Raw genomic sequence first — 27,955 nt, 5'->3', positions numbered from 1 at the left:
TAAAAAAAAAAGTTTTTAAAATTAATAATTTATTCACAATAATTTTCACCACAAACGACATTTACGTTTTGGATTCATTGAAGTCCCTAACGAGCAGTTAAATGTCATTGAAAATTCCTCCAAGTTCTGTAGCGGTGATATAACTCGATATCTGTCCATTGGATGATCTTCATAAATTTCACTCCAATAATGTTTCGGTTCATATTTGGCGCAATATACTTGAGCAAAACTCAAAAAGAAAGTCTGATCTGGCGTCAATTCTAGACCGGGAAGATTCTCCATTTGTTCAAAATCCTTAATTTTATTTTTCACTGCCTCTTGATACACCGATCGATATGTGTCAAATGCTTCCCTAAGACCCCCAGCATCAGCAATCGATTCTTTTGTATTTTTTGTTTTATTAAGTTTTATATCTAGCACTGGAACAGTATAATTCCTATGATGTTCGGCAAAACATAGCGAACGATTGGTAACCATTTTGGCCGATGCCTCAGACCATGCCGAATGTCTTTGGAAATATTTTTCAAATTCACGCCCTCTAAAATCCAAACTATGTACCATTTCATGTCCAATAATATATCCAAGGCCGCCATATTTGACAGATTGCGGTAAATATTTATGATAAACTGGCGGGAAAAGAACACCCGGCAAAACATAAATTCCATGCTTAATGAGATCGTAAAAGGCATTCACCTGAATTGCATTCAGAACTTCAAACGGCGATGTTTTGTTGTCCAAATTTTCTTGCATAAATGCATAATGGCGCATATTTATTCGATGTTTTGACGCTTCAAGATTATTCATAGCGAAATTATCTGTCAGATTGATCTTTTTTATTTCACGGATATAAATGTCAGACATGGGATCAACTACTTCACCAACACTAGCTTTCAAATTTTGTATTGTTTTCTCATTTCCAATCCGACTTTCTGTGTCCAACCAATCTGACGATTGAATCAATTTTATAAAACTTGCCCTAAGTTGCACAATCATCTCTTCGACTTCTTTCTGATCATCTTTGCTAAAGTGTTCCTTGACATAGAAATATGTCAAAATTAGTGGCATTGTTTTCTTAATCTGAGTCACACAATACTGATGTTGGTATTTAGTAGATTTAAGTTGAGGATGCATTGTATAGAGGAATTTCAAGGCCATGTAATTGGCCATAGATCTGGATTTATTGACAGAAATGTCATCGAGTTTTTTAAAGTACCAATCACATGGACAGTCACTGCCATCGAATTTTGATGAATCATTTGCATTCCATGCGATCTCAAATAATGATTTCCATTTGGGAAATTCGTACTCTTCCATGTCATCTTCAAAGGCTAGCCTACGACAGCTTCGTCTGTTAATAGCTTTGTCTTGAAATATCAGAGCTTCCTTCCAAAGCTCGATGATTTCTTCTATAACTTCATCAGTGTCATTTACTCTATAAAGATCAAGAAGTTCTTTCATAATTTTGACATTGTGAACATATCCATGTGACTCATTGGTTTCAATATTATCCGAGTAAACGTCAAAGTTGAAGCCAAATCTTGGAATTTCGTAATACGGTGGAAAGGGGTGTTTGAGGAAAATTTCCTCCTTGATAAGTCCAACTACACCGTACCGAATAAGATTGGCAGTCATATTGAACCAATCAAATGTGGACACATTCCAAGTTGGATCCAAAGCTGGAAAGCCTCCTATCGACTTGATAACTGTCAAATATTCCTCACTCGGTGAAAGTGGCCATAGTTTTGAACTGTCACAAATTTCCAAGTACTGTTTGACAACCTGCAACTCGTCGTAATACATGTCATCTGGTTGTCGTTCCTTTTGTAGTATTTTGTCTACAAATTCATCTATGACGTGTGACAGATCAGTAAGTGATCTCTGTTTCCTTTCGATTTCGTTATCCTCTATGACATTTGGATAGTTACCGCACGCGTAAGCATAGAAATCATCGCATGGATCTGCTGAAGTATTCATGAATGATTGCATGCGTTTAGCGAAGGATTCACGAAATTGGTTAATATTTTCGTTCTCGTCTTTACCGTGAAGGATTTCATTTTCGAATGTTGTTGGAACAGAATTACACAAATGCACTTTATTTATTATAAATATTATTAGTAAAGAAATTAGAAGTAGTCTCATTGTAGACTTGGAGACCACAACTGATGACTGCTCTGCTCAGCAGAGTGACTTAAAATGATAAATTGAAAAATCAAACAATATAATAAAGATGGAAATCAGTTTCCGTGTAGGATTATTCAACGTCATTTTGATTATTGAACTTGAACTTACAAAGCTCCACATTTTGATAACCTAATTGATTTCTATTTTACTGAATCTCTGTCTGATATGATTGTGATCTTCTTTCTTATTGCACATAAATTTAAATTATGCAATGAGTCAACAATTTTTTTGCTTAGTGTAGGAATTGGATTTTGCTTGATCATTTTTATATGGAAATATAATAGTTGAAGACATCAGAAGAAGAAGGGGTTAAGTGAAATTTTTGAAATTTTTAATTTTTTTTTAGTGGATAAAGTGTCAAATGACAACTTAAATTTTGGTTTGATCGGCATTCATCCAGCATCATTAGTTTAGAAGTTATCTTAAGGTAGATCTTTTTTTCTAAATTTCTCTCATTTTCATACAAAAAGTTGTAAACAACTTTAAACGACGATTACTCAAAAGTACAAATTTAACCCCTTCTTCTTTTGATGTCTTCATTTTTTTTTTTTATTATATTATACTTAATTAATTTTTTTGTCTTTATGAGTAACCTCTAAATGTATTTAAGTGTTTTGCAGCTTTATTAAAACTCTTTCTTTATATCACTCATAAGGTGATAACGACCTAGATTTTTCTGCCCTATTTTAAGATTTTGTATCGTCTATGTCATTGATTCTCAAGGCCCAACTATAATAGTCGGAAGAGTGCGTACGCTGAAGTACGAAAATTCCCAAATACATGCAAATCACATGTCACAGCCATGTAATAGCGGATTGCTCTGTTTCGTTCAGTTTTGTTTTCGGACGTAAACTCACTTTCCTTTCTCAATTTACGTCCGTAATTTTGACATTTCTTAAAAAAGAAAAAACTTTTTATGAAAGTCAAGTGAAATCATTTTTGTGTTTCACAAAACATTTATAAGTTTTGTTATTTTATCAAATAAACTTATTTAAAATATTATAAAAAAGATTTAGGCCCAATTTATTGACTCTCCATTAAACTTAAATCGCCATTAAAAAAGGAATTTTAAAATTAAAAACAAAATTCGTTTAATTCAGTCTCTGTTAAGGATTTTTTTGAAGTTTGACATCATTAACTAATTGAACATTAAATTTAAAAGTCCTTTTAGTTAAAAAGCCAAATTCGACCTTTTAAGAGGGATTTTTAGAGCAAATGGAGGTTTAAAAAAGGATTTCTATTTGTTCACTCTCCGTTAGCGTCAAATGTCATTTCAGTTAATATTTCATTATTATTTTATTTGAAAAAAAAAAATTGTTCGTGAAATAAGCTAGGAAATCATTAAAACAGAAATTATGTATGTACATAACAGTCCAGAATAGAATATTTTTGTATTTATTCCATAAATAAGTTACAATTTAAAATGACTACGGCTCGCCAGAAATTTTTTTCTTTGGGTATGACGTACATATGAGGGTTAAATAGACAACAATTCATTTAAGATTTTACGGCTCCAAAATACTTACGGGCTATAGCTTTTATGTTTTTTGTATTGTTTTTTCTTCCTTCAAATCTCCTTCAAATCTTCAAATTTAAAAATATTTGATTTGACAAATTTCTGCTTTTGACAGTTCTATTTTTCAAAAACTAAAAAATCCCTAGGATATTTTTAATGGAGTTTTAAATTTAAAGTTTCCATTAAAAGTAAAGACTTTAGCTAAAGTAGAGTGAATTAAATGAATTTTTTAATGATGTATACTTAAAGGCGTCAATAGTTAACAACGCTGTTAACTAAAACGATACATTTCAAAATTTAATGGAGGCTCAATAAATTGGCCCTTAGTGTGATAAATTTTTGCCTAACACCGCCAAGAATGTGAAATATGGCTGGAAACGAAGCCCCTAAATACGATTACGATTTTGTTTATCATTGCTCAATTCTCTGGTACCTACACCAAAATAAATTATTATACAAAATAAATCTTAATCAATTTAAAATCTGCTTTTTCTATTTATTTTTACATAAAATTGTGTAAGTCTGAAAGAAAATGAAGCATGAATTCTCGAAAACAAAAACAACTTGACATTATAATGCTTCCCCCGACAAACAATTTTGGCTCTATAAAGCTTTACAGATGCAAATGTTGCTTCTGTAAAGCATTATAGAAGCAAAATTGCTAGTAGGGCCGTTGTGTTAAAACAATTATGGGTAAACGGATGCATTTGACAATCGGAAAGAAACGGTTCGTTCGGTTTTGACATTAGCTTCCGTTCCGGTCCGTCTATTACGGCCATATTATTCACTAGTTTAAAAAATACATCTGGATGTAAACAATGTCAAATGTCAAAAATAAATCCAATTCCATAATATTGACTACTTAAATCCAATCTTAAATCCAATCTCGTTAAATCCAAACAAATTTAAACTGCTCTCTGGAGGTCTGTTTAACTTTATAAATCCAGATGTAAAATTAATTTTCACAGTGTTCAGATGTTTTTTCACGTATTTTGTGAAGGAAAAATAAAGATAAATGCTAATTATACAAAATTTTTTCAATAAACATATAATTTTTTTTTGAGTGAATAATATGACCAAAAAATTAAATCCTTGGATTTATGAAATTCAGATTTAATGGATTGGATTTAAAATTAACTTAAATCCAAACTAAATCCAGAGTGAATAATATGGCCGTTATAGTTGGGCCTTTACTCATGTAGTGCGGTTCAGAGCGCACTGCATATGCTTAACGAAAGTTAACGAAGCGCCCAGATGCGCATTATGGCTATTCCATAAGAATTGTGTATGTTCGATAACTCACTTATGCCATTTTGACATAAGCCCATGAGCGCATTATGCCTATTATAGTTGGGCCTTAAGATTTTTGCTTGCGACTTTTGAGCCCAAAGGGCTATTTGCACCTAAAAAGCTGGTGTTTCTTATACACACTAAGAAATTATCAGTAAACGCTGATATTTATTCTTCTAAGAAATTTCTTAGGAGTATCTTATAGTTGGATTATAGGTGCGATGAGGCATTGTATAGAGCTTCTCTAGATTTCTGTTTAGTGTCACACTATAATGATGTTGGGAATGCTTATAGTGTCACAATATAATGAAGAAGTGTTTGATTTTTATTTGCACTCAAAAATTCTCAAGTGCGTTATTGTAATTTTTTTATTTTGTGTTAAATAGTTAAAATAAAATATGTATAAAAACAGTTAAAATTGGTGTAAAATTTAAAGTAGGTACCTATTTCTCTTTTAAACTAATATTATACCCATCCTATCCCTACTAACAATTTTGCTTTTATAATGCTTCACAGAAGCAACAATTGCATCTGTAAAGCTTTATAGAACCAAAATTGTTTGTTGGGATAGCTCCTCGGATAAACTTGGTTTATAAAAATAAGTTAACCTTAAAATAAAAGTCAATATATGCGTGTTTTTTTTTTGGCAAATCTATCCGCAGTAGAATATCCCAAATGTCAACATTGAACAAAAATGTGTATACATGCACCAAGAGAAAGGAAAACGTAAACTTATACACTCCGTCAAAATTCTATCCGCAGCTTGGTTTCACTTCTATTCCTATCAGCAGTTGCGTGTTGTTTTTGTAATGCATGTAAACGCTAACTGCGGATACTAATAGTAATGTCAAAAAAACACAGCTAATATAAATGCAACACAATTTAATTTCTTTAAGTTTCTCTTCCTTTTATTTCTCCTTCCTCGTGTATCATATTGAATAACACTATAAGTATTCTGATGTAGCCTTATAAAAGCGTGTACAACTTTCGTTTGTTGATGAGAATAGGTGTGTTTTTTTGTTTATCTATATAGATTTTGTGCAAAAAAACGACATCGGGATTTTTGAAATCAATGCAAACATTTGGCACCACTGTACATATACTTTGGCAGCTGTCTGTCAAAAATGTTGCTTTTGTTTTTTTTTTTTTTATTTTAACTCCGAAGTGGGAAGGCCATTACATCCATGTTGGATGCAAACAAAAATTTTCATATGGCCATGGCATCCATGTTGGATTCAAAAAAATTGTTTTTTCACAAAAAACCAAAAATTATCTGTATATTCTTTGCTACATTTTAAGACCATGACCATTAACATTAGTTGCGTCGTTCTTGTGTTATAAGCGTTTGAAGGTAGCCATATTGAATTTTTTTTTCGATTTTTTAAAAATTAAATGTGAAAACTTTTTTATTTTTATTTCTAATTTTTCGAAAAAACTTTGGTAATTTTATATACATATCTGTTCAACAATCTTATCAGGATCCATTTAAGACTTTTATCTGAAAAGTGCATTGCGTATATCTCGAGATATTAACATTTCAATGCAACCATGTCAAACAAATTTTTGATTATTTTTTTCTATGAGAGTTTTTTTCAAACCTCGTTTTCTCCGCTTTTTTTTTTGTTAATATTTTCAGATATTTTTGTATTAACACAACAAATAAAGTACCTTGGCACTACTGTTTTTATCGAGAGAAAGTAAAATCTGGATAATTAGGTGTGTTTTTTTGTTTATCTATATAGATTTTGTGCAAAAAAACGACATCGGGATTTTTGAAATCTATGCAAACATTTGGCACCACTGTACACATACTTTGGCAGCTGTCTGTCAAAAATGTTGCTTTTGTTTTTTTTTTATTTTAACTCCGAAGTGGGAAGGCCATTACATCCATGTTGGATGCAAACAAAAATTTTCATATGGCCATGGCATCCATGTTGGATTCAAAAAAATTGTTTTTTCAAAAAAAACCAAAAATTATCTGTATATTCTTAGCTACATTTTAAGACCATGACCATTAACATTAGTTGCGTCGTTCTTGTGTTATAAGCGTTTGAAGGTGGCCATATTGAATTTTTTTTCGATTTTTTAAAAATCAAATGTGAAAACTTTTTTATTTTTATTTCTAATTTTTCGAAAAAACTTTGGTAATTTTATATACATATCTGTTCAACAATCTTATCAGGATCCATTTAAGACTTTTATCTGAAAAGTGCATTGCGTATATCTCGAGATATTAACATTTCAATGCAACCATGTCAAACAAATTTTTTATTATTTTTTTCTATGAGAGTTTTTTTCAAACCTCGTTTTCTCCGCTTTTTTTTTTGTTAATATTTTCAGATATTTCTGTATGAACACAACAATTAAACTACCTTGGCACTACTGTTTTTATCGAGAGAAAGTAAAATCTGGATAATTATCTGGATTTTTCAAAAATCTATACAGATAAAGTTTTTGTTGTTTTTAACACGTAAATTGTTTTGATTTCAAATATCTCGATGTCGTTTTTTTGCACAAAATCTATATAGATAAACAAAAAAACACACCTATTATCTGGATTTTTCAAAAATCTATACAGATAAAGTTTTTGTTGTTTTTAACACGTAAATTGTTTTGATTTAAAAAATCTCGATGTCGTTTTTTTGCACAAAATCTATATAGATAAACAAAAAAAACACACCTAATATTTGCAGGAGTCTTACAGTGCTTTTCTTTGCACATTATCGAATAATACCACTTTGGGCTATTGGTGAGAAACATTACAGGAGTCCCCCACAAACAATTTTGGTTCTATAAAGCTTTACAGATGCAATTGTTGCTTCTGTAAAGCATTATAGAAGCAAAATTGTTAGTAGGGTCTTCCATTGTACTTCTCATAGGTTTAGTAGGAGGTGTGAAATTAATCATGACGAGAGCTTTCTCATCATCGTTAAGCCTAGTACATACTTGGTGAAGCAAGTCGTGAAGTGAATCTAAAAATTTTTTTTTTTTGGTCACCCGTGAACGTTCCTGTGAAATTTCGTGGTGAAAAAAAATTGGAGTTTTGCTTCACGACATGAAGTAGTTCACGTGCAAAATGTACGGGAATCTCTTTCACTCGTGAATCTACTCCCGTCATATATTTTTCGACAAAAAAATTATTTGAAAATTGAAAAAAAAAAAAAAAAAATTGTATGAATTCACTTCACGACTTGCTTCATAAGTATGTACTAGGCTTTATAAAAAGCGAAATTGTTAGTTGGGATTTGGAATAAATTTATACCATGAATGACGTCACAGCGCGAGCTGTCAAAAATTCATCGAGTGTACCTTGTTATCTGTTTATCAAGTAACACCACATTTGCCATTTTACCACGTTTACTTAATTTCATGAATACCCCTTTTTTAAAACATTCGTGAAATCATTAATTTTGCAGAGTTTTTCTTACACCCCTTTTGATGCAAGAGATCTTCAATTCTTCGTTTATAATTTCGTTGTGTATTTATGTCCGCTTCTACACGAAGACGCAAAGAGAGCGAGACGCACATAAGAAAGTTCGAAAAAATGAAAAGGAACATTTTCTACCCTGTGAGTCTCTGGTAAAAAATTTTAAAACTCATTTTGACGTTTCTCTTTGTTCTCGTTCTTATTTTTGCTGTTTTGCATTTTTTGATTTCGTCAGTCGCAGAGTTCGCTTAGTCAAAATACGACAACGAGAACAAAATAAAACAAAAGAAAATAGCTGTCAAATGTGCGCGGACGCACCGAAAAAAAATCTACGTCTTCGTGTAGAAGCAGACTATATGGGATTTTTCGTTTCGCATCAACTGATGTGTACTAGCCTTAAAAACCTAATTAATATTGTGGTCTTACCTTAATACAACTTCACCTTTGCATCCACCTTAAATTCTATCCAATACACAAACCTAATTACATCTATGCCCATTTTCCAAACACTTCCCAAATAGCTCATTTTGACACAACCATTTTAATACACACACACACACACACACACACTCAAAAATAACTATCGCATTCAGGCAAACTTTTTGAACGCAGCCTAGCCAGTTTGTTAAATGGCCGCCCACGATTAAGATAGAGGAATTGAAAAAAAAAATTTTTTCACTTGTAGTTTTTTCACAAAGTGAAGGTGCTTTATTTCTGTTCAAATTTATACTAAAAAATATAAGAAATAGTGGTAAAGAATAGTATACAATATAAATTTGTGAAATATATAAAAAAAAAAACAACAGAATTATAGTTATAAAAAATAAATCTAAGTGATTTAGTGAGAAATGTGCATCAAATGAATTGAAGAAAAAAAATACCTACAAAAAAAGAAAAAAATTGAAAATAGAAGAGAGAAAAAAAAAATAAAATTTCAAAGGTAAGTCACTTTTTTTTGCTGTATTTTCCCCCCAAACACTGTGTATATGTAATTTTGTGTATGTGTATACAACTCTTCTACAAGAGAAAAAGTGATGGAGAAAAAAAAAATTGCAATATCCCCAACAGCTTTTTTGCATTGAGAGTGAATGAATAAACTAGAAAACCCCCCAATGAATAGAACTCCACTAGAATGTACTGAAAGCTGAATCAATTATATATTTTAATTCTTTTTTTCTTTCTTGTATGTGTGCATATTAAATCGGTGATTATACTCTTTTTTTTTATTAAATTTTTTCTTAAATGAATTTTTATCCTTTTTTTACTCATTTTTGTTCATTTTTATAGCAACAAATCATTTATTTATTTGCCTTCCTCAATGGAATTTATCTTGTATCTTTTTCCTAATCCAAAATCTTTTCTTTTTTCCACACACTTTTTTTTTTTTTTTTTTTGTGTGACGGAATTTATTTTATATGATCCGGGAATGCAACCCTTAAAAAAAAAAAGAGAAAGAAAAAGAAAAAAAAAAACTGTTGCGCTGCTGTATCTTGTCGTCATTGTCGCTCGTTGACGTTGTCGTTTTCATGTTTCGTCGTGGTGCATTTGGAGAACTTGTCGAATGTCAATTCTAGGAATATTTACATTCTCGCTCTCTTCTCCTCTGCCACCATCGTTGTGTATTTTATAGAAAATTTGTGACAAAAACAACAACAAAAATGATAATGAAAGAAAAATAATGTAGTAGAAAGTGATAAGAACACCTCGAAAAGAGGTGAATTCTATTGCTTTTTTGGTGGCTGGCTACTTTATTTTACTCTGTTGCTTTTTTTGATTCCCTCCTCGTCCTCCTCCCTCATCTTTTCTCTTCTAGATCATTGTCCTTTTCTTTCAGGGATTTTCTCAGAAATGTTGTACATAAATACAAAAATTATAAAACAAAAAAAAAAAAAAAAAATAAAGGAAAAATGTTTTATTGATTGTTATGGTAATTTTGGACAACAAACATTGGACAATCTAGAGATACCTTTACTCCATCTCTTCGAATTTAAACTCGGTTGAGTTTTTATTTCGGATACCTACAGTTTTTTGTATTTTTTTTTTTTTTTTTGGTTATTCGCATAATTTTAGCCAACTTTTCATTTTTTCAATGAAATTTTTCAGTTTTTGATTTTTTTGTTATTTTTAATTACAAATTCGTCTTCTTGTTTCTGATGTTTCTGTTTGGGTTGGAATTGGGAATCGAAACGAGAATTCGGGATAGTTTAACCCATATGTAGATAGATAGGTACACCTACTTTTACACTACCTGGATTGTTCTGGTTCTTTTCTGGTTTGTTGTTGTTCTTGTTCGTATACCTACACATAATATTATTATTGAGCTTTATTCATATTTTTTTTTTTTGTTTTTCTTTATATTTTTGTTGTTGTTGTAGTATCTTTGTTTTTTAATATTAATTCCCTGTGATTTCATTTAACTGTCTCGTTGAGATTTTAAGGTTTTAGGAGGTTTTAAGGATTTCTCCGGTTCTTCCCTTTTATCTACTCTGTTTTTTTTTTTGCAAAATAACTATAACAAATAACTGTAACTGTATACCTACATACCTACTATAAATACGTTGACCATTCGTCCCGGGACCCGGGACTGTCCCGTATTTGTATAGCTTGTCCCGGGGGGTTTTTATTCAAGAAACCCTGGACGTAGTAGTGTCCCGTATTTCGTAATCTGTCCCGTAATTGTTCCGTATTTGCACATTCTCTGATTTTTGTATCTAACATTTTAAATACAGTTATGGACAAAAAAATAGCACACTTTTGATTTTTCTTACAAAAATTGGATTTATTTGGGATCTTTTAACATTATATTATAATTTTTATATCAGGGCATGCATTAGCTTATGGGGATTCATAAAATTTATAATTATAAATTATTTCATTTCAATTCAATTTTTAAAAATTATAATTTGTAGAGAATGCCCTGTTTTCTTGTGGACAAGGAAATAGCACACATTCCCAAAATCATAAAAATAATCATTTCTAAGCTAAAATTCTTACAATTTCTAATAAATTCAATACTACTAAGTTAGTAACTTGTTAGTAGACCACGGTTTTTCAAAGTTCTCTGGCACCTCTTTGGTAAACTTTCAACTAACGTCTGGTATTCACTTTGTGGAGTACGGTACCACGATTCTTTGATTATGGCCCAAAGATCGTTTGAATTTTTTAATATTGTTTCCCCAAGCTTAACCTTGATATCAATTTATACATTTTCTATGGGGTTAAGATCGTGAATTTGAAATGGCTAGTTGCAAATATCGATTTTTTTTTTTCGAAAACCTATCTTGTACTATTTTTGATGCATGTTTGGGTCATTGTCATGTATGAATATCTAATTAACTGGCGAGAAATATGGTTCTTTGGTATTCTTATGTAAATATTAAGACAAAAGAATTTATCAATTCTGCCATCCACCTAACCAATGGGTCCTTACCATACCAAGAAAATGCGCCCCAGACCATAAAATCCTATCCTCCTATTTTCATCGTCTTGAGATATTACTTTGGCTTGCCCATTTAACATTTGGGGCGATGGAAAAATGTTTTGTCATCGGTTCCAATGCGGTTAACCTTTATTTCATCACTCCAAAAGACTCTCATTCAAAATTGCATGTTTTTATTCAGATGTTTTTTTTAGCTAATGTTAGGCGATCTTTGATGTGTTTTTTTTTTTTATATCATTTGATTTTGCTAGCTTACCCGTCTTTATAACTCAGTATCATTAAGTATCCCTCTTAAATCATTTAAGTCCATTAATCATTTAAGTCGATTAAGCGATTAAAATTTTCATCTTCCTTAAAATTTTAGCCATTAGCATTTTTACCTATTTTATCCACCACGCTAGTGTCAAATTCTAACCAAGGCGAATACTTTAACCTTAATTTTACAGATTAGGTACATGACCCCTTACTTAAACTTTAACAAATCTTTTAGATCTTGGCAGTGAAAAATGTTGCTAAACAAATATTCATGATGGCGATAACACCTGCTGACATTACCTTTTTTCATTGATAGCCAAGCGGCAATAAAAGCGATCTCTGCCACTTTAATCAAGTCAAAGTATGTCTTGGTATGCAGAATAATGTAAGACTCTGCTGGGTTCCCGGCCACAGTGATGTGTTCGGCAACGAAAAAGCGGATGAGCTTGCTTGAGAGGGCTCAGTACTTGATCCCTCTCTCATAGACCATAACTTCAGAATCCCACAATGTGAAGTAAAACAAAACATTGCCAACATTATTTTTTTTTTTAAACAAATGAGAGATGGAACCTCGTAGAAACCTGTTTTAACACTAGGAAACTATGGCCGAATTACGACAAAACAAGATCCAATAAGGTCTTACTTTTTAATGAACCTTCCTTAAGATCACTTATAATCATCTTAACGGGACATAACCTGCTTGGCTACCACAAAAGCTTAGTACCGATGATCTATGTAGATGCTGCGGAAATGACGACGAGCAAGAAAACACTGCTCACTTCCTCTGTCACTGTCCAGCACTCTGCCGCACTAGGACAAAATTTTAGGGAACTACACTGTTGCTCATCTGAATCTTAGGGCGCGGAAAAAATGGGGAAAATAAAAGAAGTCTTTGAATTAGGCCGATGCATTGGGACAAAAATAAACACAAGTTAAAATTTAGTAAGCAGTTATTTGCCCAATATCCAAGGGTATAGAAACAACAATAAAATTCGATTTAACTCAGTCACAACATGGGCCGATAGATGTGCAATGATCAGAACAGCATGACTTCACGCTTAAAATTAATTTGAAAACCGGTATAAAATGTAGTTTAACGACGGCAAAACGGGTTGTCAGAAGTGGTAAACATTTGAGAAGAACAAAACTTTGCAAAAATTACCACTTTACAAACCACGAAAAGAAACTGATTATAAACATTATTATGCAACAATTGAAACTTTTCTTATAAATAGTATATGAATGAAAAGTACCTACTATATTTTTTACGGTTTTTTCTCAAAATACTATAATCGGGCCCGAAAATGTTAGCAACCATAGCCGTACTACAAGTTATGAATTCGTTAAAAAAAAAATATGTGAAATAATAATCAAACATGACATTACGATGATAGAGAATGCGAAAAAGTGGGTCACGGAAGTCCATCTGTCAGTATGAGGAGCTACAGCCTAAACAGATGGACTGATTAACATCAAACTTTCCAAAAAAAATGTTTCGAAACGATTTTTTAAATTCTTATTTTGTTCCAAACTACATATACCAATTCTATTTTAAAGAAATTTTATACAAATTGCATTTATGTAGGTAATTATGTATTTAAATATAAATCATAAAATAAAATTTTGAAGACATTAATTTTTGAATTAAAAAAAAAAAACTGAAATTTTAATCACATTTTTGAAAACGGGACATTGAATTTTTTGGAAATTTTGGTTTTTTGGGTTGATTACCTACTAATTGCTATAAAATGGGTTAGCTAGCAACTTTTTTTTCAAAAAATTATTTATACAATAGTTTTTTTTTTTTTTTAACGGATCTAACGATTTCGAAATTTTATTTTCAATGCATTTTTATAAAATAAATTTAACTGCGTCCTTTTTTTGGAGCTCAATTTCCTTAAAGAGTTATTTTTTCACTTGAAGAAGAAATTTTATTTGTTTCTTATTTTCATATACATACAATTTTCATTTTATGTATTTTTTTTTACGAAATTTCCCCTGTCAACTTAATTTAGATATGATAAGGAAGGATCTGATGATAACAAAAAATAATTAAAAAGATCAATGTTGGTCTTCTCTGCTTTATCTTTTCTTCATCTATGTTCTCTTATGAACTTAAAATCTTTATTTTTGGTCTCCTCCCCTAACTATCCAGTAGGCAAGATTGTTTGCTTAATAACTTTGTTTCCATGAATAAGCACTCTGTGAACACTTGTCAAACAAACAAAAATTGCACAAATAAACATTCAAGACTTAAAAAAATCCGCAAAACAGTGTATAACTCTTTGTTTTGATAATAAACAAAATGTATAGACTTTAGTGTTGCCATACTACTGAAATACAAGAGTGATTAACTTAATTAAAGTTTAGTTATCCAACATTAGATCTATAAGGGGTAATATTAGTATATATCAGAAATTTGAATAAATTCGTGCCAATTGTGGACCACTGTGCGTCGTGTTGTAGTGGTTTAAAGTTTTCCCTTAATTAAATTTAAGTAGGAGTTAATTCTCCAATTCTTTCCTTCATCTCTACTCTCCCTTTCTTTCTATAAAATAACTAATTGCAACCTTGTTTTTTTTTGTTGTTGTATTTATCTGCTTTTTAATTTCCAAAAAAATTATAATTAATTAGAATATACGGCTGGGTTGAGTGTTTTTTTTTTTCTCTCATTTTTCCTTTTCTCTCTTTTTTGTTGTTGTATTAATTAAAAAAAAAAAAAAAAACCAACAAAAAGTAGGAACTTGTTGATGGCAATTATTAATGCCTTGTTTTACAACAATAACAACATACAAATTGTAGGTACCTATTCTCGAGAGTAAAATTAAATGATGTTTGAAATTAGATATGTACTCGACTCGGTTCGACTCTGTTGTGGGTTGTTTATTTGTTGTATTTTTCTTCTAGAATATAGAATTTGTGTGTATATGCAGTTTAAATTGTGCATATTATTAGGTTCTAGAATCATCATTGTCGTTGTAGGTATCTACATAAAAGTTGTCCCTTTTATTTGGATAATGATTGGGATTGGGATTCAAGCAATATAGGTAGTTCTTTACTGGGGATAACCCAATTTATGAGCAATTTTTGTTTTCTCTTGTATACTCTCAAGTTAATATAGTACTTTATTGCAACTCAATGGAATAGGTAGCTTTTTCAGTGAAAGAAAATTTTGTGACATAAATACTTTTCAACTCGGAGTACCTACAATCTACATTTATAACTATTGCCTGTTTTGCCTGTTTTTTTCTATTGAAAAACAACTTACATGGCCGGATTGTATTGCTGGAAAGGTGCTAATTAATGCACATTTGTTTTACGAAATTTCACTTCAAAAGTGTTCAATGAAATTTTTGTGTTCGAAGTAACTTTTTATTAAAACAAAACACACATAATTTATTCTGAAATGTAAATGCTAGTATGATCGAACTTATGTTCCTTCTTTTCAAGGTTTCATGAAAACGTCGATTAATTGTCAACTTACGAAATAACTCATCGAATAGTGATTTTGTTCCATTTTGTATTATGAGGTTTTGGAGAAAGTAAGATTGTTGCATTTGATATTTCAAAAATATATTTTATAGACTTTAGCAACAAGATTTTATTTCGAAAATGTTTGCTTTTGAAATCGATGAGTCACTTCTTCGCTGGATTATAAACCGTTTAGTATACATAAGTCGTCGCTACCTTGTCTCAGAATTAAAGATTTTAATTAGAAACGTTTTTGCTACAATCCTATACTGTAGATACATATATCAATTGGGTAGAAAACAATCGCTGAAGTTTGTTGAAGCTGGTTTTCGTCAGAGTTTTAACAACGTTAGACCATATTCGACTTCAAAATTGCATTTCATAAAGTCAATCGACAAAAAAAAAACTCAATTCTTCTTCTATTATGCTGAGTAAAAAAATCATAACTTCCACAATTTCTAACTGATTTTGATGAATACAAATTTATTTGATTCAGCATAAATAGAACTGAAAAACTATTTATAAAAAAATTTTTAAAACAGAATATGTAGCTTAAAACGGTCTCCGAATTCTAAAAAACGGGGAAAAATTTTTGTACTTTGAGATTCAGTCCATAAAATCTACACCCAATTTGGTGCTTGAGAAAAATAAAAAAAAATATTTTCAGAAAGAAAAAGTACTCCTCTATTTAGAACTGTAAAAAAAAATCTGAAATGGACAGAAAAATGACCGAGTAAAAAATCGTTGAAATCTGAAAAATTAAAAAACAGTTTTTTGACTATAACTTGGAATTTTGAGGGTCTATGAAAAATTTCAAGTGCCGAAATATGATGCTAGGTCACTTCCAAAGTAATTAACATGATTTTTATTTTGTAAGACTGTGTAACTGATGCAATTACGTTTCTTGAGCAACGATGTTGCGTCTCATATTTCACGTTGTTATTTCAATGCTCTCATGCTCTCTCAACTAATTCACCCGTAATACTTGCGGTTGATAGAATGCTCATCAGTTTAACCCCCCGTCAGCACACGGGTGCGAATTTGGCAGGACAAAAATCAAAAGTGGTCACAAAAAAGTGTCTTTATAAGAGTGAAAATAAATTTTTTTGAATTGTGAATACAATATTCGAATTCCTCGGAATATTCTATCAATTTCATATATGACATGAAAAAGTATAAACCAAATTCGCAAAAAAAAGGTGTGCATACAGAGGGTTAACATTGAGTCCAATTTCGGACCCACCATCAACAAAGATGCTTAATCAGTTTTGTTTCCTGTTCCTGATTTTAAGGTTAAATAAATCTTCTTTATCTTCACTTCTTCCAAATCATCTTTACATACATACATATATTAAACAAAGTCATGTTAGTTACACCATTTATAGCTCAAGATTGGCGGTGCTGTTTTTTTAATCTTTATTTTGTAAGATTCGTCTTACAGAATAACCATTTAAAAAAGGGAAAGAATGCAAGGGAAATGTCCTTACAGAAACAAAATTCAGAAAAAATGAAGATTGGGTTGTTTTTTTGGTTCTGGTTATAATAGTAAGTATGCATATAAATTGATCATTTATTCTAACTTTAAATTAAAAAGGCTGATTTTAGCTTTATTTCGATATTCCACTTTGCAATAATTTTTTTATTTTTGATTATTTTAGGATTTGCAAAATTTGTACCTACAAAGCTTAAAAATTCTAAGCAAACCTAATCTCTAAGTATAAGTGTGATACGTGCGACATACTCGTGTATTTTATTTATTCTATTTGCATTACAAACATGTGAGAAACAGCAGGATATTCTTTTTTCCCGTGTATCAAAGCTTCAGTCAGTCTATTTGCAGCTGAATGTCTTCGACAGGAAAGGTTAGCTCTGCTAAGTAATGACGTTGGTAGTATGTAGAGTTTGTGTGTCACACACCACATCGTAAGAAATTATATTTAAAAAAAATAAATATATGTTGAAATGTATAATGATTTATAGTTAATAACTCGATTTTGTTTTACTAGGATCTCATCCTTTAAGAAATTGTGGTTATGCGCACAAAGGAAGTGAATTAAGCTTTTGTCGCAATAATTTCTTGTTGTTTTTTGTTTGCATTATAAAGGATTTAAGAAGATTTTCTTTTAAATTATTCAATTTGTTAAATCTGTTGTGTATAAAGATTCTTTAGGGTGGCATTAGTAGCTTCATGATAAAGTAGATTGCCAAGCAGTCTACATTGAAATATTGTGGTGTGAAGAATCACTTTGTGTATAGTGTTTGCAAAAAAAAAAGTATTTAAAATTAAAGAATACAAAATTGAATTAAAAAAAAAAATAGCAAATTGTGTTAAAATATAAAAATATCTGTCCATCTATTTATAAAAATATTTGTTACTGGTTCAGCTGTAAGTCTTGGTTTGTAGTTTCATTTTATAGTTATATTAGAAAAGTTAAAGAAGATTCTGCAGTTGAACTTTAAGATCAAACTTGTTTGCCATTGTCGATTAGCGATCAAGAGTCGAAAATGACTCCGAGTATCGACTGTGATCGCTCTTTTTGTTTTTGTTTAAAAAATGTGGGTTGTTTTTAATAACAGAACTTTAAAATCAAATCAAAAGCAAACAATATATAAAAAGTGTTTGATGTTGAAGCCAGAATTTGTTTCGTTTATTTTTTTTTTTTCATTTTTTGTTTTCAAATATTTGATATCACTTTGCATGAGAAATATATTTCTCTTTAAAACAATTTTTTTGCAAAATGTTAGAAATAAAAAAGCTGTTCAGTGATTTGGTTTTAAAAAAAATTTAAGACTTTGTTGGTACTTTTAAAAAATAACTTTTTTCCTTTTTTAAAGCTTTCTTTTGAAAAAAAAAACTCTGCAAATTAGTAGAGTCGCCAGTAGCCGATACTTTAAAAACTTTTTCTCTTAAAATGTAGCTCAGAAACGACAAATATCAACATTTTCGAATAATTCTTGAAATAAATTATACTTTATTTTATCTTTTTTTTTGTGAAATAAAGAAAGAAATGTCGCGATGTTTAGAAAAGGCCCAAAAGTTGGTGATTAAAAGTTTCTACTAAATGGCATATCAACTTTATTTTAAAACATTTTTTTTTTTCTACGTCACGTCCGTTACATCTTATTTGAAGATATTGCAAAACAGCACAATAGTTAGAAATTTTTTAATATTAGAAACAATAAAATAAATTAATATGCTAAGTATTGATTTATTAAAATACTTAATTTAGTGAAAAGGTAAAAAAATAAGATCGAAAAACATACACAAATATGCCATGGAATTACCCTTATGTCGTTTTCCTATACTGCCCATAATCTCGTAAAGGCTCTAACTACACTTTTCTTTGTTCTGAGTTATAGAGGGAAACAGTAAATGTAATATTGCAAATTTCATATAAAAATGAAAAAAATCAAAAGTTCATTTTGAATTTTCTGACGTATTTGAAGACCTAGGCTAAAAAAATAAATGAGGATAAATCAGAGACAATGCCCTAACTCCAAATATGCAAAAAAAAAAATACAAAGAAAAATAGAGACTTTTGTTCAAAGAAAAATAAACAAATATCAGTTCGAGAAAATGTGTTTATTTTTGGTTGTTTTATTTTCTGAAAAACCCTGTTTTGTTGAATTCAAATTGTAATATTTTTCGATCTAACTGCAACTTTGGAAACTTTTATACTTTTTTGAAAACTACAATAACAGGGCAACTTTAAATGCTTGCATTACATTATGGGTTAATTTATGTAACTGAACATACCAACTTAACTTTCTTTCAGGATTTTAATTTAACCGAACATATGAACTTAAAAATGAATTCAATTAATTTCAGAGAGTTTCGGTTTTGAAATCGAGATTTCCATTATAATAATTTCTATTATTCAAAACTTGTTAGGTGATGCATTACACACATTAAATCTTCAATTTCGATTGTAATTACCAAATTTATTACTTGAAAACATATTTTAATACAATACAATCTAAATCAATCCAATCCTCGTTAATATTTTTTCATAGATTTGATATCATGTATTCGATTAGTATCTTCATGTAAACAACATCACAATAATTGCCAACGGTGTTTTATTTTTATATTTTTCTTTGGTGTATTACAAGACACTTCGTTCGAAATGTTTTGTTTTTTTTTTTTTTGGTCTGTGCGTGCATCACATAATCCAAAGTAAAATTATATTTCTATTTCTATTAACAAGCCAATATTCTGTACCTTTTATTTATAAATTTGCATAATCTTCAATTCAGAAGATATCCATCTTCTTTCTTAACCTCTGATCAAAAAGAATTGACTTGGCAGAAAGTAGTTGATAAAACAAATCACGTACAAGGTTTTCATCATTGCCAGATTTCTTTTCGAAAATTATATTTGAACATGGTATTGAAAACCTCTTTTGATCTTAACTATTGCACGGTGGATCGACCCCATTTAGCTAGGCGTAAAAAAACTGTTGACGTAGATCAAGCTTTTTTTATTCTTTTCTTATCCATAACGGATTGTTGCTGACACCCAAAATGCATTAAAAAATTTGAAATAAGTGTCAAATTAATTTTTCAAAAATCTGTGTTCTGAAGATATTTTTAAGAATATAAATTAGTATTTTATGTTATTTTGAACCCAAATTGTATTTTTTGAGTAACTGTGAACAGTGCAAAGTCCTTTTTTTCCACTCTGTAGACGTTATGAAACACTTTATCGTTCCTATTGGCCAACTACACCTTCCAACAAGGTTTTTCTTACTCAAACAAAATTATACTTTTCTAATAAATTCTTGAACTGGAATCCAAATTCAGAAAAATTCTATAACATCTCGTTTTTGAGATATTCCCCTTAAAAAAATCAAAAATTAAGTTTTTAAAAGAACTAAGTTTTTTATGTTAAATGTTCTCAATAAGGGTATTCACGTAAACGCGGAAAAGTCATAGACACAGTAGAAACTGTAGAATTTTCTATCGGTTAAAATGAGGTCTCAAAATTTGTATGGGAAATAAAATTCCGCAAAACGTAGAATTTTATCTCACAAATTTGAAGCAGAAACCGTAGAAAAAAGATCTGAAAAACTTTAGGTGAGTTCAATCGGATATGCTATATGGGATACCCGAATGTGGAATATCTTTTTGAAGGCGACAGATGTCTTATTATTCATAACCACAAATAAAATATGTTAATATTGAAAAGAGAATATTATTTTATTTGAGCAAATTACATTTTTTTATTGTTGCATAGTATTTGTAAAATTAGTTTGGCTTTATTTTTTCAATTGAAGAAATTTTATATATTTTTAATACTTCTTAGAGTGTTCACGTAAACCAGTTGCAGAAATTTATATTTTTCTACAAAGTTGTAAATTCTATCGTTACATGAATACCCTTAATATATCTTTTCTACTTCGAGAAATCTTAAGTTGAAAAGTCCACGTATTTTCATTTGTGTTTAATAGCTAATCTCTAAAAGTTCTTTAACTTTCAAAGCTTTGAAATTTTGATAAAACGCTACGCAACATTCCATTTACATTCCCGTATGTTATATTGTTTTGAAAAAGAAAAAAACATCTGACCTGGCAACGATTTGCTATATATCACCGCGATTTACCAACCTCACCGATATAAGAACTTACGAGATAAAATTGTAAACAGAACGTTAGGTTAAAATTTAAAAAGGATCGGTTAAGAACTTTTCGAGATTTGCTATTAAAGTCAAATGAACACGAGATAAACCAAATACGTTGACTTCAACAGAAGATATTTAAAAGACAAAGCTTAGCTCTTTGAAAAACCTTTACATGTTTAATTAAAACAAATAACCACGCGTTAAGACATAGCCTCCAAAAGTGTCAAAAAACTTAAAAAGCGTTTTGGAAAAAATCATTGCTTCTTAATATTCATTAGATTTTTGTTTGAAAAATATATCCAAACATTTTATTATTCAGCACTAGACATCAAACTTGGTCAAAAATGTCGCCAAAATATATTTATAAGAACAGATTAAAGAAAAGGATCTCAATTTAAAAAAATATTTCATAATTATTTTTAGATCCTAGTTTGTCTTAGAATGGGGTTTATTCAATGTTATTTGAAAAGTATAAACTCCAGTCTTTTTAAGAAGCGCCTTAGACAGGGTGGCCAATGTGCTTATAAGTGTTTTTTTTTTTTATTGTTTATTTTTGTTTTATTTCTATTTTGTCGATACAAGAAGTTCTTTGTTGCTATAAAAGCTTTTCAGTGAAAAAGTGTATTAACTTAAAGAGTTTTTATTATTTAGATTCAAATAAAGATTTCCCGAACAAAGATGGGTAGATCAGCTACTCCTGTACAATTTTATAATTTTTTCTATTTCTTATGAATTTGAATTTTTCACTTCTAAATGTATGAAGTCGGTCCACTGTCCATTGTCTTGAAAGCCTAAATGTTCTATTAATCCATAGTTGGCAATAATGTACTCCATCATTGCATCAATACAAACCAAAGACAAATCGTTTATAAATGACTACAACATTAGAAAAATGTGCAAATCGACTTACTTTCGGTAAAATAAAGTTACCCACTACCAAACCAATCACAAAACCATGGCTTATTGTAATTTGTTTGTGGATAGAGAGATTGGCGTTTTCTCTTCTTTATAGCAAATGAAACTGGTGCCACATTCTAGTTGGTGGTTAGAATGAAAATGCGTCGTTAAGAACAACAGCAGTAGTTGTTTTAAAGTTTATCCAACTAGCAACCAGTTAGTAATAAAAACAATAACAACAACTATCCCGTAGAATTGTTTGTTTCATTCACCTTTAATAGGAGATTCTAGAATATACATTATGCAAACCCTCCTCCTTTCCTCCTCCTCATCAAAGTTTCACTTGTTTCTCTTGATAGAAATTGGTTTCTATGCATTTATGTTGTTGAATGTATGACATTTTGTGTTATGCGGAAAATAAAACATTTAAGGTTTTCTTTTTTTATGTTAAATTCTGATTCAAATATAATTTATTTTATGCAGTAATATTCTTTTAAACATACAAAAATATTATAAAAGCCTGACAAAATTTGTTAAAACCTATCCAGATTTTATTGAAATTCTATATTCCAACCAAATCGACCAATTGATAATATTAATAATTATATTTTTTGTTTTATTTTTTCATTACAGGTGTGTTTTGAAGTAGAATTATTCTACCGACAGCAAAATACTAACAAAACAAACGTTTCAAATTCAAAATGAGTTTATGGGCAAGAATTAGTTCTGCTCAAGAACCGGAGGCGTATATGAAAACTCACTATGACTTGAAGGGCATGTATGAAATTCGTGTCTTTTTTGCTGCATATATTGAAGAGCGATTGAGGTAAGTTTTGTTTTTTGTCAAAAAAATTTCATCCAAAATCACTGGTCTGCAAAGAAATAACTCCTTTTAATAAAATTATACTTTTCTAAGGGATTTTGATATGCTGATTTCGAATTCAAATTCAGAATTACTCTAGTACGTCAGTTTTTTAACTGAATTTGTTCAAATTCATTTTCAATCTTGTCAATACCTCTTTTTCTGCTCCGATTTATCTTAAATTTAATTAAGGTCTGAACCATAATTAAACTGATCTGAAATAATTCATATTTATTTGTCCCAGGAAAAAAAAATTATTACTTTCTAAAGGAATTTTGGTATACTTATTTCGAATCCGAATTCAATATTTTGCTGTCAATAGAATAGGTTCACTTGTCCTATTTGGGAAAACGAGACGAAACGACTAAATTGTTAATGTAAAATAGTTTCTATCGATAAGATGGATTTTATTTTACTTAGGCCCATTTGCTGAAACTAGTCGTAAATTTTGATCTTAGCTAGGCCGAACATAGCTCTTATGTTTTACTTAGTTTATCCTTAGTTTCTAAAAAAATTTTATGTTCAACCTAGCACTGATAGACTTTCATGCGAGAAATCCCTGAGAACTTCAAATTAATTTGTCAAATCGATATAAACGTCAGTTAGTTTTTATTTGTTTTTGAGAAATTTTAGCAATACAAATTGTTAAGAACGCCTTTAAATTAATGGAAAAAGGTAATAATAGTGAAAGCGCAGTAAAACTTTCGTTTTAATTAATAAATGGAATAATTTTAGTGATTGTGTTTGTGTTTTGTGAACGTATGTGTGTGTCAAAATAAGTGTTAAAAAAAACAACAAAAGGGTGAACATTCTCTCAAAAAATTTTTCAGAGAATTTTTTGCGTTTGCAGATGGTTAGGATTTATAAAAGTAAGTCAACTCATATTGCTATACTTAATTTTTGTCCATTTTGGTACCAACGCATCATTATTTGAGCTATATTCTCTCTTTTTTCTCAAATAAATATGCTTAAGTAGAACGTAAACTACTTATGATCTACTATTTCTTCCCCCTAAGTTATGTTTAACTTAGAGGAATTTATGACCTAGTTTGAAGTTCGTGCAAATCGCAATGTAAAACTTAGGGCTTTACGATTCACTTAAATATTTAAGTTTGGTTTCAGCAAATGGGCCTTAATTTATATTAAAAAAAAACTTTAAATTAACAACTATCTCAAAAACTTTTTCGTGTAATAATAATAATAATTTTAACTATATGCCTGTAAGACCTAAGGTCTTTTAAATGCATACTGCACGGCACTAGTTAGAAGGAATAGAAAGATAGAAAAGAATTTTCTGTTGGTACAGTGAATTAAGAATGAGATGATTATTATCTCCCGCAAATTTAATTTAAATTTACTTCAGGCTTCTTTTATTAAATTTTTTGATTATATTTTATTCGAAAATTATTATCTTCACTCATAGAATATGCGAACAAGACATTTCCGACCTTTTCCAACAAGTTAAAGGTCCGAAGAGTAGAAAGACTATTACAAAAGTGCAAAATTTTACTCGTTCTGACGCTATGAATACCTCTTTATCCTGCGGAAAAGTCTACTTAAAGGGCCCGAATAAATCCCTAAACTCTGAAAAAGTCATTTTGAGAATGAGCTTGCATGAATTATCAGTGAAACAAGACGACGGAAAATCAAAGCCAGTTTTATCAAAGTATGGAATATCGACTATGACCATTACTTCGACCTAATGGCTATAATGTCGCTGCAAAAGCAGTTCGCCCCTTCCTACACAAATTTTATTTACTTCCTTGGAAAGAACACACACGCTGCAAATTTCTTTTTTTACTCATGTGACACATTTCGAAATTCAGCCTATTTTCAATTCTTTGAGGTTTTAACGGAGTTTCCTACTGGATTTGCATGCTTTATAGGTTTAAACACTTCTCAACAATCTTTCTACAGTTCAAAGAGAGAGTAATTGCAGGGGAAAATATAATTTAAGATTTTAATACGGAAGAATCGAATACCAACCATAGGGTAGTGCCCTTTTCTTTTCAATTTTAGGCTCTTTTCCCCTCATATCAAATTTTTATTATAGTTTTTTCGTAGTTTTTTTTATTTCTTAAAGAAATGGTAACTAGGTTTTTCGATTTTTTCTCGATTTTAAATACACACCTTAATTTTGTTCGGTCTGCAACTTGATTTTATTTTTTTTTTTTCTTCGAAACTAAGGCACTTGGACTCTCATTTTCCCTTAAAACATGTTTAAATAAACCTCACTTTACTCCACCAAAAAACTAATCTAAGTTTATTTGAACCCAAACTTACTTTAAAGTGAGTGAACCTATTCTATTGACGATCAAAAAAAGCCGTTTTTTGAATTATTCCAAAACAGGATATACATTTATAGTTAGGAAAAAAAGACATGCTTTGAACCTGCATTCTCGAAAAAAAGCTCTTTCTTGCCGTTTAATTTTTTCTAAAAACGGATTTAAATTCAAGAAAGTCAAATCTTTCATGATATCAAAAAAATATTTGAAGGAGAAAAAATAAAGTTACATTTTGCAGACCAGTGAAATTAATTTCACATCAATCACAGAATTAATTATTGCTCTTCCATTGAAAATCATAATTTTTATCTAATTTTTAAATTCAATTACAGTAGAGATGAAAAAATACCCAGGGAACATACAGCCCTACAATTTTATAAAGATTTAAAAGATCACATTATAGACTCAGCACGTACTGTCCCCATGGACTTTCAATATAGTGACATCTTAAATAAAATGGCACAAATCCCACCGTTAGATTTTTATTCACATCTTCGTGAAGGCATTGCCAAAGAAATGGACTTAATAACAAGTGCAATTCCAATTCCAACCCATAGTTTTGCACCCATGGGTGGTATGGACCAACTTGAAGAGCTTTACAATCGTATACAAGAACTTGTCAAAACCATTGATATGATTAAGCCGAATATTCAAAAGACATGCAGTGAATTTGATCAAATTCGAACATTTTGCAGTACAATGAATGCTCAACCACCAGAAATGAAAAGTAGTTTAGAAGAACGCTATACAGCTATTTATTATCAGCGAAATGTCTTGGTAATGCAATTGAAAAATATTGTAAGTGAATATGAAGTTTTGCATAAGTCAGCGATTGATGTGGAATTGAAAAATTGGCAAAGACAACAGGCTTTGGCTGGGAATGGTGCACCGCTGAATGATAATCTAAATCAAATACAAAGTTGTATTGAACTTTTGGTTGAGATTATTTGCAAATTGGCTCAATTGGTTGATATAATGAGAAAGAGTACCACAGTTGATGGTGGACTTGATGAATTGCATCAGCGCATTAGGATGCAACAGGAATATTTGATATTGTCGGCATTTATTGTTGAGAAACAACCACCGCAAGTTATGAAAACAAATACAAGGTAAATTATTTGTTTTTTTTTTAATTTCTAGTTTTCTCCTTTGATTTATATGATTTTTTCTTGTTTAATTTTTAAGGTTTGCTGCTGCTGTAAGGTGGTTGGTGGGCCCACAACTTGGAATCAATATGAACAGTCCTAATATTGAATGCATAATTCTGTCAGGTATGTACCTAGTTGTAGCTAAATTTTTCGTTTATAATTAACTTAGAAAATAAAGTTGAATGGTAATTTTGGGAGTCTAAAGGATGCTTACAAAAAAATATTATACATACACCAATCTTAGTTTGTTGAGAAAATAGTAAGATCAGAATAGCAGGACAGGGCGAAACCTATCTTTTAACCTATCCTTTAAATATGGTAGATAATCCTACTGAGTCTACCGTACCCTGAGCATAGGTTAAGTTTGTAAAGTTCAACTGTCCTTCAAGAAGGAAATGGCAAGGGATTACGGCAGAATTGTCTTCACTGATGGCTCAAAGATGGAGTGTAGCTTCAAGGTGAACAAACGACCCAATATGTGGATCTAGGTAAGAGATACCTAGGCTTGTAACAATCTGCATAGGATAATGGCTGATAGGAGAGAGTACGGTTTAGCAGCACGAAAAAAAGAGTGTACTTTTAACCAGACCCACCTAGTGTTATATGTTTTGATGCGCTGAATACGAGGTTCGTTTGTACCGTGAACATCATTGTTTTGAGTGACAAAAACCAACCAGTTTAGTAGTATTTTCCACTTTACTCAAATCCAAACGGATCACGGATTCGTGTCCAGTGCATTGAAATATATAACACTTAGTGGGCCTATGTAGTTCGTTGTTAACAACACTTTCTGTTTTGTTGTGTGCGGTTCTTATGAATCGTTCTCTCTTACAAATCTACATGCATTTTGAAGATCGTGTCATGAATATGCTCAACATCTTTCTTTTTAAAACATCTTAATTCAAAAACTTTTTAACCATCCCAGTGCTAGTTTGGTTATCGAGTTACAAAAAGTCTTCAAAAATCTAAACACCGTAGAGGTCGACATATCAGTATAATGGCGCTATTCCCGTCACCGTAAACACTTTAAATTTTGCACAGTGGTGGTCCATATGCACCTTACATTAAATAAATATAACATTTTCTATTCAGAGTAGTATCAGAAGAGTTACTCGAAAGTTTTTATTCGAAAAATCAACTTAAGTTATTGAAACATTTCAGAACATCTTCTATCTTATGAATCACTTTATGTTTTCATTCAACGGGCATACTCTTATTCTATACAGTGTCTCTAAAAGTTGGTTTTAAGAACTATTATGAATAACGATGTTTTAATTTCTTGTTTCAAGATTATTGGTGCCGACTGCTACATTGGGTTGCGCAAATAATTTTTTTGTAATTCTTTTCAAGCTCAAAATGATCTGCCAGAGTGTACTAATATATCTAGAAACAAATACAGTTCGACAGGTTACCAGTTGGGTCCTTAGTAAGCTCTATTTAGACAAACTACCACGGTTTAATCTGTTCATTTAGTGTGATATTTAAAATGGTTCTGATATTCTTAAGTTCCACAGGTTGGAAAAAAAAAATTAAATAGGTAAACCCAAATCCATAAGTATTGGCA

General features: G+C 30.5%; 2 protein-coding genes across 8 annotated transcripts in view; one reads left to right on the top strand and one right to left on the bottom strand.

Annotated features, from left to right (window-relative positions):
- Positions 1 to 4: 4 nt before the first annotated feature.
- On the bottom strand, positions 5 to 2,190 carry LOC129915755 (neprilysin-2-like). The gene has a single exon (XM_055995417.1). It carries the CDS (start codon positions 2,137 to 2,139, stop codon positions 46 to 48), a length of 2,094 nt encoding a protein of 697 aa, XP_055851392.1. The 5' UTR covers positions 2,140 to 2,190; the 3' UTR covers positions 5 to 45.
- A 6,889-nt stretch (positions 2,191 to 9,079) lies between these two features.
- LOC129913034 (signal transducer and transcription activator) overlaps positions 9,080 to 27,955 on the top strand; it is a 34,027-nt gene continuing 15,151 nt past the window's right edge. For 4 of the 7 annotated variants that reach the window (XM_055991379.1, XM_055991376.1, XM_055991383.1 and 1 more), the window contains exons 1-4: positions 9,082 to 9,354; positions 22,730 to 22,922; positions 25,576 to 26,352; positions 26,429 to 26,514. In XM_055991379.1, coding sequence (XP_055847354.1) covers positions 22,798 to 22,922; positions 25,576 to 26,352; positions 26,429 to 26,514 — 988 coding nt within the window. In that variant the 5' untranslated portion in view covers positions 9,082 to 9,354; positions 22,730 to 22,797. Of the gene's footprint in view, positions 9,355 to 22,729; positions 22,923 to 25,575; positions 26,353 to 26,428; positions 26,515 to 27,955 lie in introns of all 7 variants that reach the window. The other 3 variants (XM_055991377.1, XM_055991382.1, XM_055991378.1) reach the window with 2 other exon arrangements.

Source organism: Episyrphus balteatus, chromosome 3, assembly GCF_945859705.1.
Source record: "Episyrphus balteatus chromosome 3, idEpiBalt1.1, whole genome shotgun sequence".
Taxonomy (NCBI): domain Eukaryota; kingdom Metazoa; phylum Arthropoda; class Insecta; order Diptera; family Syrphidae; genus Episyrphus; species Episyrphus balteatus.
Note: the sequence above shows the minus strand (reverse complement) of the source record. Positions and strands in the feature narration are given on the sequence as shown.

Excerpts from the sequence above, each read along its gene's own strand:
- LOC129915755 (XM_055995417.1), bottom strand. The coding sequence starts at position 2,139 with ATGAGACTACTTCTAATTTCTTTACTAATAATATTTATAATAAATAAA.